Here is a 15,843-nt window from a genome sequence, read left to right as displayed (position 1 = left end):
GGAAGCAAGTGAGTACACAAACCAGTGCTTTTCTTTCGCCAGTTCACAATCAGTGGTGAAACTGACAGTGCAAAAACTCTGCAAGTGTAGACACCTTTCCAGGGCTTGCCCAGTGATTCTAGCTTCCTGAGCCAGGCTCTCTCTGCAGCCCTGGTTGAGATTATAAAGCCAGAAGGGAGCCCTGGGATGGTGTCTGATCTGCTGTATTCACTTAGCTGGAATGTTTGAGCCAAAGATCTTAATATAACCCAACAGTGATCAACAAGGTTGGGGTTTGGTACACAGAGACCTCAGCCTGCTTAGTACCATGGCAAACCCACCACTGCATTTTTGTTTAACTTTTTTTATTAAAGATACAGAAAAGAAGGAAAAAGTTCAAGCATTTGACATGGAAAGCATTAAGTCAGGCTTTTAACTACATCCCTTTTTCCTTTAGCGGGAGAGAGTTTTTAGAAGGAAAATCTCCCTTGTCTGACAGTCTTTTAGATGCTATTCAAGACATGATTTGGGGGGAAAAGAGATGGGCTGGGAGCTGTGGTTAAAATCCAATCCCATTTCCTAGAAGACAAAACAAGACAAACACACACAAAAGGGGAGAGAAAAGAACAGCAAAGAGAGACGATGTAGCTTCTGTCTCTGGTGGTAACTCTCACATGCAACCTCAATGCTGACAAACAGGCCCAGCACAGGGGCTGATCAGTCGCTCTGAGACCTGGCAAACTCATGCCAGCATTGGGCTGTTTAGGGCAGTGCTTTTAGCCGCTTGTTTCCGGTCAGACGCTTTCAGAAGTGCTGCAAAATATGCCGTCTCGGCTAGCTAAGCCAGAAGGAAAAAAGAGAAGGATAGAAACAAGGCAGGGAAGGAAAAGCATAAGCTCTGTGGGAGGGCAGAGACAAAGTCTCACATCCCAGGTGCTGTTCAGGATTTAGTGGAAGCCGGTAGCGGTGGTAATGTCATCTGGCACCCTCTCTCTGGCCAGGACATCTTTCAGGAGATGTGGGGGTGGCAAAGTTCACACCAGTAGCCAGTTTTTCTCCCCTACATCTCTTTTTTAAGGACCCAAAAGTCAGTGATGGGTGGAATAGCCCCTCCCTATGTTATTTTGTCCACCAATTAGGCCTAATATCTGACATACCAATTTTGGTTTATTAATTTTTTCTCCTCAATTCCTCTAGTTTACCAGGCATGATCTTAACACAGCACCTGAGTTTTATTGGTCGGCCTTTTTGTTTGGACTAGTTCAGTCTTTTTGTGCCTTTTCTCAGCAACATTTGTTGTTGTTGTTGTGACATCTTCGAAACATTCACTTACTTTTTACAGCAGAGTTCACAATGAGGATGAATTTGTAGGCCCATTGATTACAACACACTTCCTGCCTAAGACAGGCCATAGGACTTCCCTGAATTTTTGAACTAAAGCAGATTTTTCAGGAAAAAGAATAAAAATCCAATCTTGATTGAAAAATTGCCAGTGATTCAGAATCAAGCACGACTCTTGGTAAATTGTTCCAATTACCCTCTGTAATTACCCCCCCCCCCCGTTAAAAATTTGCACCTTATTGCCAAGTCTGAATTTGTCTAGCTTCAACTCCCAGCCATTGGATCTTGTTCGATCTTTGTCTGCTAGATTGAAATGCCCATTATCGAATTTGTATTCCCTATGGTCAGATTGTTGTTCCCCATTGGAGGGGGGCAGTCGGTCCCTGGGCAATGTGTTAGTACTGTACAGGAAGAGATTGCAGAGCTGGTGAATGTGAATTTGCTTGTTGGATCCTTCCACAGGCCTGCCAGCCTGAACAATAACCCCATTGGGAGTTCAGGGGCCCTGCCAGCTTCCCCCTTGTACAGACCATGGCAAACCACGTTACATGTTCAGACAATACAATGTGGAGAATTCAGCTCCGCTCATGTCGCCACTTCTGGCTTGGGATCTGCATCAAAAGACCAGAGAGAGAATGCTGAACTCCAGTCTTTACAGCGTAGAATGGGAAAGGGGAATCGGGACCTTCTTTTAAAAAGAATAATGGTGAAGTTGGTCTGCTCTGGCATTCAGAGTTCAGACTCTCAGAGGTATGGGAAGGAAAGGGGCTTATCCGTTTGAAATGGAGGGGCAGCAGTAACCCGAGGACAAGACCTTGCTCTGCCTGAGACAGTGTGCCCTCTCTAATCGTAATAATCAGCGTTTTTCATCCCTAGATCTCAAAGCACTTTACAAAGCTGTGTCAACAAAGTTGTCTCCATGTTACTGTGACAGTGTACCCCATAAGGCTTTATGGGAGGGTGTTTATAAATGTATGTATGATGTAACTGAAATATGTTTTGTGCTGCCTGTGCCACGTAACATATCTCCATAAAGGTTATGGTCTACTATATGTATTCATCCTATTTGTACATACATATCATTTTCTACTCGAGGTTAAGAATATGGGCTGTATGCTTGCTTGATTTCTAAGTAAGCTTTGTGAGGCATTTGGTCAGCTTCTTTAGGAAGGAATTCGCCAGGTTAAGTACCTGATCAGGAAACACTTGGGGAACAATGCATCTTGGAATGCTCCAATCCACATAAGAAGTCTTCCTGGAGACATGCAAGATACCATGTGGACAATGGCATCGGCCTGTAAAGACTGAGTCATGCAGTGGTATGTGACTTCCCAGGTGACTCCAAAACTCCATCTTGGAGCTGGACTTTGCATAGGAGGGAGGAGGGGGGTCTCCACCCACAAGAGAGAGTCTATTTAAACCTGTGGGAGACCCCTCCATTTTGTCTTCAGCTGGCTAAAGAAGGAGCCTCTCCACCCCCCCAGGATACTGGAAGGAGACTGGAACAAAGGACAGTAACTAGAGGGGGTGTGAGTGATTGCTGGACCCAGGCTAAAAGGAGATTAGCCTGTAAAAGGGAGTGCTCTGGAACTGGTGAGGAAATTATCTGTATTTAGTTTGATTAGACATAGATTTGCGCATTTTATTTTATTTTGCTTGGTGACTTACTTTGTTCTGTCTGTTACTACTTGGAACCACTTAAATCCTACTGCCTGTATTTAATAAAATCACTGTTTACTTATTAATTAACTCAGAGTATATGATAATACCTGGGGGAGCAAACAACTGTGCATCTCTCTCTATCAGTGTTATAGAGGGCGAACAATTTATGAGTTTGCCCTGCATAAGCTTTATACAGGGTAAATGGATTTATCTGGGTTTAGACCCCATTGGGAGTTGGGCATCTGAGTGCTAAAGACAAGCACACTTCTGTGAGCTGTTTTCAGATAAACCTGCAGCTTTGGGACAAGTGATTCAGACCCTGGGTCTTTGTTGGAGCAGACGGGAGTGTCTGGCTCAGCAAGACAGGGTGCTGGAGTCCTGAGCTGGCAGGGAAAACAGGAGCAGGGGTAGTCTTTGCACATTAGGTGGCAGCTCCCAAGGGGGTTTCTGTGATCCAACCCATCACAGTTACATCTGGGGAAACTGAGGCACGGAGCAACGAACCCATGACTTGAACAGGGTCGCACACGGAGTCAGTGGCAGAGCCATGATGAGAGGGCAAGTCCTCTGCCCTCGCCACAAGCTCGTGCTGTGCCCCCTTGTGGAACTCCAAACATATGGGCCTTAGACAGGCCAAGTACAAGGACCAACTAGAGGCAGCGTGCAGCAGAGGACAGAGCAGACATCTTGCTCATCAGGTTTCTGGTCAGTTTCCATGTGCCAGAGTTCCTGGGAGTGAAGCTGGACCTTATCCCACATGGGAAGGTAATTCAGAGGAAAGGCTAGTCAAAGTGAAACATTTATAACTGGAATTCAGGGCCTGCTGCCCAGACCTCCTTCCCTCATTTACGTGAGTCATCCTGTTGATTTCAGCGGCGTGGCTCACACGCCAAAGTCTTTGTCATGGGAATGAGAGCGGAGCAAAGTTCAAATTCTCGCCCCTAGACGGGACAGAGCTAGGAATCCCTGACAAGCCGTTTCCGAACTGGGTCCGGTTACGCTGGGTCTAGTTTTACTGCAGAGATGGGGCAAATGTGCCTTAGAAACATTTCTCAAACGTCCGGGGGCCAGATCCTCAGCAGAGGACATGCTTCAATGGACTATAAAGACTGGATCTGGCCCAGTAACACATTTCCCTTTTATTTTGGGGAGCGGGGGCGGGAGGCAGGTGTTTGAAGCCAATTGGGAACTTGTCTGGATTTTAGTGCAATTGAAAGTAAAGGCCTGAGACCACTAGTTCACATCAGGCAAAGGGCAGGCAGGTTCCCTACTAGCTGCACCTGCAGCTCTGCTACTGCGCCTCGTTTCTGATCTGCAACACCCCCCCCCCCCCGCCCTTCCAACTCAGGGCCTCTCTCTTGAGCCAGGCAGTGGGATTTGCAGCCTAGAGGAACTCTCAGATGAGCCCTCAAGCTCCTTTCGCTCATTGTCCTAAGCAGCATTTGAAAACAGTCCTCCTGGGGTTCAAAATAAAAGCATCCTGAGAAAATGGGAAATGGAAATTGACGCCCCCAGAGAACAGGGAATCACTACGTTAAGCTATTTATGGTACAGAAAGATTGCAGTGCTTGGGAGCTGCGAAGAAGAAATCAAATGGGGTTAAATGCTGGATCCCTGCACAAGAAAACGGGCTTTAGGTGAGACTGGGCTGGGGCACCCTGAATTTTCCCCTGCTGAAATGACACCAGCCCTGCATGGCCCTACATGGATGGATTGGCTGGTGAGTTTGTGTAGTTGCCATGGCCCTGTCCTGCTCTTTCCCCTCCCCCCAGCACAGAACAGTGCCCACCCCTGCACAGTCCCTGTTGCCTGACGACTCCTGCTATGCAGAACGGCCATGTCTCTTCCATGTCCCCATCCCTGGAGGGGTGCAACGGCAGGATGTAGTCAATGCTGAAGTAACATGTCCCCTTGATTAGCAGCTGGGAGCAGAGCATGGCCTGGGGGTTTCAAAGCTGGGTGGGTTTGATCTCCAATGGTCCATTAAATTCCCGGCATTGATTGAAGAAGCCACAGCTAACTGGAGAAATATCTTCCTCAAGTGTCTAACAGTCCCACGTGCTGGGCAGCTTGGCCAGGAGGACTTCTGTCTGAGACCCCCGCTGCACTACGGCATGACCCTCAGGAGGGTCCAGAGAGCGGCAGCTGTGATTGCCAAGGCATTGGCTGTCAGCCCTGGCACTCCGCCGGTATTGCACAGGTTGGTGTAACAACACGAGTCGGGGTGGGACTCCCCAATTCCATCCGGGTCGGAGGGCATGCACGTCTTAACACAGGATTTGGAGACGGTGATGTTCCCGAAAAAGGGGTAACCTATAATGGATGGATTAGGAAAAAACGGGGAGAGAGAAATGGTGAAGGGAGGTTTATAGATATGATAACTTATGATAACTATCCTTACACCTCTTGTCAACTGTCTGTAATTGACCATCTTGATTATCACTAAAAGTTTTTTTCCTGCTGATAATAGGTCATCTTAATTAATTAGCCTCTTAGAGCTGGTATGGCATCTTCTCTGTATGTATATATATACTCTTGTTATATGTTCCATTCTATGCATCCGATGAAGTGGGCTGTAGCCCACGAAAGCTTATGCTCAAATAAATTTGCTCATCTCTAAGGTGCCACAAGTACTCCTGTTCTTTTTACGGATACAGACTAACACGGCTGCTACTCTGAAACTTATAGATTTAGGTTCTCCTTTATGCTAAGACCACTTGACACGGTCTTGGAAGTAGAAAGGGGCCTTAAAAGGGTAAGCAAACTATATTCAAAGGAACCTGAGTGCAGGTGGGAAAAAGGCTCATTGGCTTTAATTAGTATCTGTAATCCAGTGGTACCCGCAATGTGCTAGGTGCTGTGTACGTGCATGTAAAGACACAGTCACTGTGCCAAAGTTGCATGGAATTCAGACCTAGGCACCAGCTGGTATTTCTGTCCTCTCCAGGGGCCTGATTCTGAATGGATGCCCGTGTAAATTAAGGGAAAAGTCACTGCATATTATGATGGGGAACAGCCGTATGAGCAGTATTTAGTCTCTCCGATAATGGCACAGTGCAGACTATCAGTTCAGAGCGTTCAGGAGACGCTACTGCAAAATTAGCACTGGCGTGTTATTCTCCTTTGTAAATGACCAGCGCCGGCCAAAGCTTCTGTGAAGGAAAGTGAACAAAGGGAGTCCAGATCCCCACCAAGAGAGGTAAGATTGCCTGATACGGAGATGAAGCAAAGTAAGCAGAGAGAGAGCCCAGATCCTGGTGATTTACCACTCGGGTAGAGTTAAATAGACTATTCTCCTTCTTCTGTACATTTGAATTTGGACTTCTCCATCCGGGTTCCTCAAAGACAGTGTAGGGGACAATGCCACACTGGCTGGGGAAGCGGGTAGGAGGGAAAGAGAGAAGAGGGTGCATGAGAAGTTATAACCGAGTTACATCAGGGATGCGTTTCCTTTGCCATGTTTACTGTATTTGCGGTGATTGGATGAGACTTACCAGAGTCTACAGAATGCACAGTTGTCTTGCACGCAGTGTCGTTCGCAGAGCAGTTGCTGATCGAGGTGCACTCAGAGAGATCTGTCGGTTCTCTGCAGGTGTAGCATCGCAAGGACTGGGCTGTCAAGAGGAACAAAATAGCATGCCTCTGAATAGATCTTAGCAGGTGCTGAGTGTGACGCTGCTTTTTTTGTCAGCTTTGGAGAACCTGCAATTGTTCTAAATGGCTGTTTAGAACTCCAGATTCCCTCCCTGCCAGGGTACGTTGCAATTGTAAGTCAGAGGTTCAAGTACCCTTGATAACCAGCCATGTGCAGTGGCATTTGAACCCAGATCTTCAGAGCTAAAAGCATGAAACTCTACAACTTGAGCTAAAAGACCAAGCTGTAGCTGGCTCATTAATTATTGTTATTATTTTATTTTGGAAGGACCTAAGATCCACAGTCTCCTAGTTTGGGTTCCGCAACTTGAAAAGTGCAGGGATCTCGTATGAATCCCCTGCCTGGCGATCCTCATTACTTCCTTGTAGGATTGCCACCTCTGAGGTTATATCAGGTGCCTGCGTGGTCAGCATTTTTGCCAAGCAATATAGACACTTGTTCCTGTCACGCCTGTTTATATACGCGAGAGCCGGTGCTGGGAGCTGCTGTGCGTCCGTGCACAAAGAGCAAGCGTGTTCCAGCCGCCTGAAACGACTGGTTTTAGATTAAGAAAAGAACAAAAGGGATGTTTCCTCGTGAGCGTGTGTGTGTGTGTGTGTGTGTTCTGGAACAAACTGCTGCAGCACCAAGGGCAGAGTGGTTGCTGTCATTTCAAGGTGCCGTTCACAAGAAACAAAACGGATCTCAGTTATACCCCTACCAGAGCAACCACTATCACTGAGCTCCAGCGTCCACTCCAAGGATCCCTTTCACTTGCTCAGAGGGTTCTCAAAAGAAATTCCTTTCGGGATGAATTTTTCTATGCCCGTTCTCTCAGCTCAGAAGAGAATTGTACGTAGTTAGTTGTTTTTTAGACTAACTTGTTTCAGCCACCATCTGAGTTATATATGTGTGTGTGTGTCAAATGCACTGATGTAACTGAGATCAGAATATGGGCCAGTGAATTTCAGATTTACACCAGAGTGACTGAGGACAGAGTGAGGACATGCACTCATTAAGGTATTGCTGTATAAAACCCCTGATGATGTTACAGTTGTTTTGTAATATGCTAAGAGCAGCTGCTTGCACAGTCAAGACCTTTGACATATGGAAACCTTCTTTCCTATACATAATGACAGGTTTCAGGGTAGCAGCCGTGTTAGTCTGTATCCTCAAAAAGAACAGGAGTACTTGTGGCACCTTAGAGACATAGTCTCTAAGGTGCCACAAGTACTCCTGTTCTTCTTTCCTATGTGCCCTTTTTATAAACATCATCAGTCTAGTAGTTTTAAAACGCAACAAATGTTTCTACTGCCACCTCCTGGTGAAAATGTAGAAAAATGATTTTTGTTTCTAATGCTATATTACTTGGATCCATAAAAAGCGACAAAGCGTCCTGTGGCACCTTATAGACTAACAGACGTATTGGAGCATAAACTTTCGTGGGTGACTACCCACTTCGTCAGACGCATGTAGTGGAAATTTTCAGAGGCAGGTATAAATATGCAGGCAAGAATTTTGTGGGTGACTACCCACTTCGTCAGATGCATGTAGTGGAAATTTCCAGAGGCAGGTATAACTATGCAGGCAAGAATCAGTCAGAGATGCCTGCATAGTTATACCTGCCTCTGGAAATTTCCACTACATGCGTCTGACGAAGTGGGTATTCACCCACGAAAGCTCATGCTCCAATACGTCTGTTAGTCTCAAAGGTGCCACAGGACTCTTTGTCGCTTTTTACAGATCCAGACTAACACGGCTCCCCCTCTGCTGCTTGGATCCAGGTGCTCTCTATCGACAATTCTCCATAGCCTCATACCTAGGGGAGTCATTTTGACTGGAATTTTCAAAGGACCCGAAGGCAATTAGCTATTCAGTGCCGATTGAATTTCAAGGGGAGCTGAGCACGTAGCTCCTTTGAAAATGCTAGCCTCGACCTGTGCAGAGGGAGGGCAGAGTATGAAATGGTCCCATTTTGATTTGCAGATGCTCTCCACCTACTTTGCACAGGTCAGAATGACAATATAAGGTGGAAGGCAGTGGTAAATTAGGCTTAGTGGGTCAGATCCCACCTCGCAGGTCCTAGAGTTCGGGCTCTAGCCTGAGCCGGAATATCTACATCACAATTAAACAGTCCTGTAGCCCAAGCCCCGTGAGCCCAAGTCAGCTGGCATGGGCCAGTCGCAGATTTCTAATTGCAGTGTAGACATATCCGTGCTCTACGGGGCTAAAAACAGCAGTGTAGATGTTCTCCCTTGGGCGAATCTCGGGCTCTGAGACCCACCCCCTTCTCCGGGTTTTGTAGCCCAAGCTCCAACCCAAGCGGGAACGTGTACGCTGATCATTTTAGCCCCGGGTGCAAGTCCTGTGAGCCTGAGTCAGTTGGCCCAGGCTCTGAGACTCACTGATATGGCTTTAGGGTTTTTTTTGTTTTTGTTTTTTGCAGCATAGACGTGCCCCAGGTGACCTGCAAAGATTTATTTGCATAATAACAAGTGAAGGGTGGTGCAGGAAAATAGAGTTCTCCATCTCCTTTTTTTTTTTTTTTTTTTTTTTGCATAAAGTTGGTTGTTAACATGTGGGATCCGAACCTCAGCGAGTATAAATCAGCATAGCTGGCATGGGCTGGCCGGCGATTTTTGGTTGGGCCTGATTCTGATCTCACACCAGTTTTCCACTAAGGTAACTCCATTGACATCAGTGGAGTTACTTCTGATTTACACCAGGTTAAAGGAGAAAAGAATCAGGCCCCCATGTTCCTTGTCAAAAAAAATCCTTCCCAGAGGAGCAAAAGGCCATTATTGCCATGGAGAGGGGGCAGTGGAAGGAACCAAAGAAGCACGGGGGAAGGTTACAAAACTAAGGAACAGTCCAACGGTGAGGAAAGAGCCCATGGAGAAGCAGAACAAGGGCATACAAAGGGCTGTGCTACGCTCTGGCCTGCACACCTGAGAGTGATTCGAGGGATCACGGTTCTGTGCCCAGCCATGCCCCGTCGCACTGCAGGATCTAGTGCAAGTCACTTTTCCCTCTCTGTGCCTCAATCTTTCCATCTGTAAAATAGGTCAGTATCATGCCCCCCATCTAGGGTATTTTAATATAAAGCAACATTCTGACACCCCAGAGGGAAATAACTAAGTACATGGAATAGGTTACCTGGAAGGGGGCTGAAACAAGAACACGGGGCAGAGCCTGAGCTGGGGTAAATCGGTGTAGCTCTGGTGAAGTAAATGGAGCTCTGCTTATTTAACCCAGCTGAGGAGCTGTCCCGTGGTATATAAATAAGTTCAGCAGATGGCTGGGTTAGCCTCAGCAGATGGAGACGATCGAGGGGTAGGGAGAAAAGGCAGGACAGTGCGAATCAGGAAAACCCCCAAGTGGTTAACTCTTGAAAGACTCCGGGATTATGATTAAAGTCACAGCAGAGATGTCGAGAGAACCCCCCCAAGCAGGCTGTTAACTCTCAGCACGGCCAGGGATGCACTCTGCAAGGGTATATAACAGGAACACAAGGATCACACTAAGACTGGATCACACCCAGGGTTCATTGGGGCCAGTATCTGTCCCTGACTGTAACCAGAACCAGATGCTTCAGGGGAAGGTCCGGGAAATGCTAGAGGAGGCATGTATAGGATCATCTCCCCCATGAAGGTCTCATTCCAACCCCATTAGCTAGAGATTGGCTTACACGCTGAATCCCCTGGGCTAACACCTTTTCCAAAATTTGTGTTCATATTAACTACCCGAGTTCTGGACACATCCCTCCCCATTGTCTGGCCAACCCTGATTTACGGACTGCCACCACAGTCATATAGCAGGTGGAGCGCAACCCATCCTGCACCTAAAGGACCAAGCTGGCAGGCGAGGTGGAGCACTTGTGTTAGGTCAGATCCCTGCCTGCAATTCCACGGCCTCCTTCCCGGCATGTCCCAGTGCTTTCACCCTCCCCGTTCTGCTGTGGGTCATGGATCTGGAGCAGAGAGGAGAATCCCTTGGCTCCCATTCTCCCTTGCCCCATTACCTTGCTACTTCTTTACACCAGCGTAGAGGGGATGTGAGATGTGACCACCCAGAGGCGGTCGCATTACACCGGTGTGAATGCCTGCACCTAGTGCAATGCAGGACAGAAGGAGAGCCTCCCTCTCGACGGTCAGTAACTGCCCAGCTGAGAACATGCCCCCCCATTTCCCTTCCCCAAAACCTTCCTCTCATTTTGCCTGCTTATTTGTCAAAAACATAACAACACTCCTTCCTTCTCTCTGGGCTGTCCAGCGTAGCCGCACGCTGGGAATGTCACAGATAAATCACTGCAGCCCGGGTAATCCAGGTGAATCTTACCTAGCTCCACGCACACAAGGCCAGCCAGCAGGACAGCCAGAAGCGCCTTCATCCTGAGCAGACCCTCAGCCTGGGCGGCCAAGAAGACCAAGAGCTGCTTGTTCTACTCTTCCCCTCTGCAGGTGATTCCCCGTCCTCAGCTGGTTCTGATTAGAGCCTTCCCCAGACCTGTCCTGGAACAAGTTCCTTGAGTGATCTCATCGCAGCAGGGCCCCGCCCCCTTCCTCCCCCACCCCTGCACATCCTGAAGCTCTCCAGGGCTGAAAATAGCAGGACAGAGGGGTTATGGTCAGGGATCCTTGCATTGGTTGGGGGGGGGTTGTACCCTCCCCATCAGACAAGAGCAGGGGGGTTCAGAGAGCTCATCCCCCTGCACCGGAGGGACTCTTCGTGCCAGCTCCTTGTGCCACACTGATGCCCCTCACTGACCCTCTTTGCTTTCGCAGGCAGCTGGGAGTCCCTGAGGAATAATGGCCCTGGACGAAACCGTCTTTAGAAGCTCTGGGCGGCAGAGAGTGATGTGGCACCAGGGAAGTGAAGCAAGTCCGACAGCATGGACGGTCCTGCAGTCAGCCTGCTAGGCTGGGACGTGGGCGACCTGCACTCTGCCACAGACTTCCTGTGTGACCTTGGGTGGGTCACTTAGCCTCTCTGTGTCTCAGTTCCCCCTCTGTACATCGGTGGGGGGGCACTGCTGCTCCTTGCCCCCTCCCCCTGTTGGAATGGGGGCTCTTTGAGGCCGGGCTGCCAGCCACTCTATGTTTGTACCACCCTGAGCAATGGCAGGTGCTCCTGGAATGCAAGTTACGATGTTCTTTGCTCTCTCTTTCCCTGTTTGCTGTACATTGGCCTCCATTAATCCAATCCTAGCAGTGACAGGTTGGCAACTCCTCTTCCCCTCAGCAGCCTCCAGGCCTGGAAGAGTTTCTTTGCCCGTTCTGCCCTTCTCCAGGCCCCACTGCTCTCAGACTTGGCCAGCCTTCCACTCCAGGGCTGTCTAGGTCCTGATATGGCCCCTCCCCTCCGCACCCCCTACAGGCTACAGAGCAGGAACTGAGGCATGGTCAACAAAGGGACTCGCCTGAGCATTAAGCTCAAATCACCTGATTCCCAATCCTGGGCCTTGACCACTGGCCCATCAGGAAACTAACCCCTTCCCGCCTCCGCCCTTGCCTGGTGCAAGCCCTTGTGTGGTAGTCCAAGGGAACACAAGAGTTTTTAAAGACGACGCTTAGGGTGACCAGACAGCAAATGTGAAAAATCAGGACAAGGGCTGGGGGGTAATAAGAGCCTATATAAGAAAAAGACCCCAAAATCGGGACTGTCCCTATAAAATCGGGACATCTGGTCACCCTAGTGACGCTATTGATAGTGATTGTAATGATAGGAAACAGTTGTGGAATGGATCGATGGGGTCACGGCAGCCAACAGTTTAGGAGCTACTAGCCTCGGGCTCCAGCCTCGTACGTAATCAGTCTGTCGCACAGTGAATCTATTGTATTTTTAATAACAAGGAAAGAAGCATTAAAGATCTGCTCTCCTGGGCTTGGTTGTAGTGACCGGGAGCAAAGCTGTGGTTGCCATGGGAGGCAGAGCTTCAGAACATCTTGGCAGGTTGTGTTGGGACTTGGTGTTCTCCACCCTCCCTTCCTGCTCAGCGAAGACATTTTCACATGAGCGAGCAAAAGCTGGGTGTGAGGGACGCACGGCTCAGCTGGGTGGGAGGCCTTCGTCATCGCCTGCCCGCTGGCTAATGGACCAGATAGCAGGGCGTGCCAGCTTTACTTAGAACTGGGGGTGTCGTCCTGGGACACGGCTGCGCCCAGCTGTTCTCTCAGAGGACAAGACAACAGCTGCTTTGTCGTGTGTGCATGGGTTCTCCACTCATCCGCCGTCACTGAACTGGACCCGAGGCGAACCAGCACCAAAGAAGCTTGACCAACAATCCTTCTGAGCCACCTTCAGTCGGTTTCCACTCTGGGCTCCCCAATTCCACCCCCTCCGACTGCCAGAGATGGGCTGCCTCCCCGCCGCTTGTTTTGCTACCATCCAGCTCCCTCCTGCCACCCTATTCTGGACCTTCATCCCATGCCCTGACGGCCTGCTAGGCGTCCACGCAAAGCATTAGTCACTGGCTCTCCCACTCTTAACGGTGATTATTGGGGTGCCTTTGACTCTTTGCTGGGCCCAGGTGCCTGCACCGTTAGGGCCGGATTCTCAGCTGGAAATAAATGTTGCTCCCTTTACTTTAGTAGACCCATGCGGATTCACCCCGCCGAGGATCAGGCCCTTACTTTCTGTGTGCTCAATGGAGCTGCACCGAGCCAGAAAGGCATGACTTTAGGTGAGATGACTCTGGTGGGTCTCTCCCCTTGGTACCTGTTGGACGTTTCTCCATATTAGTTTCTTCAGCCCAATAGCTTCATCTGGGGAGATCATAGAATCATAGACTTCAAGGTCAGAAGGGACCATTATGATCATCTAGTCTGACCTCCTGCACAACACAGGCCACAGAATCTCACCCACCCACTCCTGTATCAAACCTATGTCTGAGCCATTGAAGTCCTCAAATCATGGTTTAAAGACTTCAAGGTGCAGAGAATCCTCCAGCAAGTGACCTGTGCCCCACGCTGCAGAGGAAGGTGAAACCCCCCCAGGGCCTTTGCCAATCTGCCCTGGAAGAAAATTCCTTCCCGACCCCAAATATGGCGATCAGCTAAACCAGATGCCTGAAACTACAGCAGCAGGTGGGAGTGGAGATCAGAAAGGGGGTGACTGGCAAAGGGAAAGAGAGAAAGGATGGTTCGGTGGTTAGGGATCAAGTCCTTGCTCTAACACTATGATTCTATGACACTATGACCTTCGGTATAATACATGGAACGTCCCCAAAAGAATTCCTAGCGCAGATCTTTAAAAAAACCATCCAATCTTGATGTTAAAATTGCCAGTGATGGAGAATCCACCATGATCCTTTACAAATTGTTCCAATGGTTAATTACTCTCACTGTCAAAAATGTACGCCTTATTTCCAGTCTGAATTTGTCTCACTTCAACTTCCAGCCATTGAATAATGTCACTCCCTTCTCTGCTAGATTAAAGAGCGCATTATTAAATATTTGTTCCCATATAGCCATTCACGAACCGTTTCTTTGTTAAGCTAAGAAGATTGAACTCTTTGGGTCAATCACCATAAGGCACGTGTTCTAATCCTTTAATCATTCTCACGGCTCTTCTCTGAACCCTCTGCAATTTATCAACATCCTTCTTAATTGTGGGCATCAGAACTGGACACAGGATTCCAGGATTCCAGCGGTCGCACGAGTGCCAAATACAGAGTTAAAATCGCTTCTCTACTCGTACTTGAAATTCCCCTGTTTCTGCATCCAAGGATTGTATTAGTTCCTTTGGCCACAACTGACTATCCATCACAACCCCCAAATCTTTTCCAGAGTCACTGCTTCCCAGGGTAGAGTCCCCCATCCTGTAGGTATGGCCAATATTCTTTGTTCCTCGACATATGCAATTACAGTTAGCCATATTAAAACTCATAGTAAACAAGATTTCTGCAAGCCACTCTCAGCCCATTGTAGTTCCATGAAACTCACCAAACAGGCTTGGTGGGCAGTTTTAGAAGAACTACTAGCATAACCAAGGTGATAATTCCCTGGGGGCCAAGGTACCACTAAAGCCACATTTAAAGCCATGATAGGTTGCGCACTGGATTTTATTCAAGCCTGCACAGAGGTAACTTACCCTCAGGGCCCCATTCACATCCAGCTCATGCTTAGAGGTGTTTGTATCTGAAAATGGATTGTTGTTGATAGTACGGCTGGGACAACCCAGCTCCAGAACCATGTTCCATGTGCAGAATGCACTGGCACAGTTAGTTATAGCAAGGGCGGTCCCGATAGCTAGGGTCTTGCTCTATGTTTCTGATACTGTCTAGGACAGTAAAAAGAATAAGTAGTCCTTGTGGCACCTTAGAGACTAACAAATGTATTTGCGAATAAGCTTTCGTGGGCTAGAACCCACTTCATCAGATGCATGCAGTGGATGGGTCATTACACAAAGTAAAAAACTATTTCCCCATGCTAATTCGCCCCCCCCCCCCCCCACTGTTACTCACATCTTCTTGTCAACTGCTGGAAATGGGCCATCCTGGTTATCACTACAAAAGATTTTTTTCTCCTGCTGATAATAGCCCACCTTAATTGATTATTCTCATTATGGTTGGTAAGTTTCATGTTCTCTGGGTATATATAGCTTCCTACTGTATTTTTCACTGCATGCATCCAATGAAGTGGGTTTTAGCCCACGAAAGCTTATGCTCAAATAAATTTGTTAGTCTCTAAGGTGCCACAAGTACTCCTGTTCTTTTTGCTGATACAGACTAACACGGCTACCACTCTGAAACCTGTCTAGGACAGTGGTTTTCAACCTGTGGACTGCAGAGCCCTCGGGGTCCGCAGAATATGTCTAAGATTTCCAAAGAGGTCCGCACCTCCATTTGAAATTTTTTCGGGGTCTGCAAATGAAAAAAGGTTGAAAACCACTGGGCTAGGAGAACAGAGGTGGCAGAGCTCTCTGCACTGCGTACCACACTGTTTCAGCAATTTGTTTGACCGAACTGCTGCTGACCGCAATTTTTTCATAGGGACTGTTATGATTATCTAGGCCTAGTCTGCCCTCCTGTATAAAACAGGCCAGACAGTTTCCCCCAGTCATTCCTGCCAGGGAGGAGATTATTCCTTCCTAAGTGACACTGTCAGGGGTGACGGATTCTTCTTAAAAGTGGGGGGCCACGAGGCCCAGCCCTCTCTGTGGCCCCACCGCTGCCATTGCTCAGAGCGGTACAAACACAGGCAGCCCGGCTTCAAAGAGCTCCCAGT

The 15,843-nt window shown here is 48.3% G+C and overlaps 1 protein-coding gene and 1 long non-coding RNA gene across 2 annotated transcripts; one reads left to right on the top strand and one right to left on the bottom strand.

Annotated features, from left to right (window-relative positions):
* Positions 1-308: 308 nt before the first annotated feature.
* Positions 309-11,094, bottom strand: LOC101947103 (ly6/PLAUR domain-containing protein 2-like). The gene is made up of 3 exons (XM_024102685.3): positions 10,955-11,094; positions 6,477-6,596; positions 309-5,295 (listed from the first exon to the last, which is right to left on the bottom strand). The coding sequence occupies exons 1-3, from the start codon at positions 11,004-11,006 to the stop codon at positions 5,090-5,092; spliced, it is 378 nt and encodes a 125-aa protein (XP_023958453.2). The 5' UTR covers positions 11,007-11,094; the 3' UTR covers positions 309-5,089.
* Positions 2,764-12,499, top strand: LOC122174748 (uncharacterized). The gene is made up of 3 exons (XR_010599039.1): positions 2,764-2,913; positions 10,889-11,076; positions 11,401-12,499. It is a non-coding gene; the product is annotated as an uncharacterized LOC122174748 (long non-coding RNA).
* The last annotated feature ends 3,344 nt before the right edge of the window (positions 12,500-15,843 follow it).

The sequence above is a fragment of the Chrysemys picta genome, chromosome 2 (assembly GCF_011386835.1).
Source record: "Chrysemys picta bellii isolate R12L10 chromosome 2, ASM1138683v2, whole genome shotgun sequence".
In the NCBI taxonomy this organism is placed as follows: Eukaryota; Metazoa; Chordata; order Testudines; family Emydidae; genus Chrysemys; species Chrysemys picta.
This window is presented reverse-complemented; position numbering and strand designations above follow the sequence as displayed.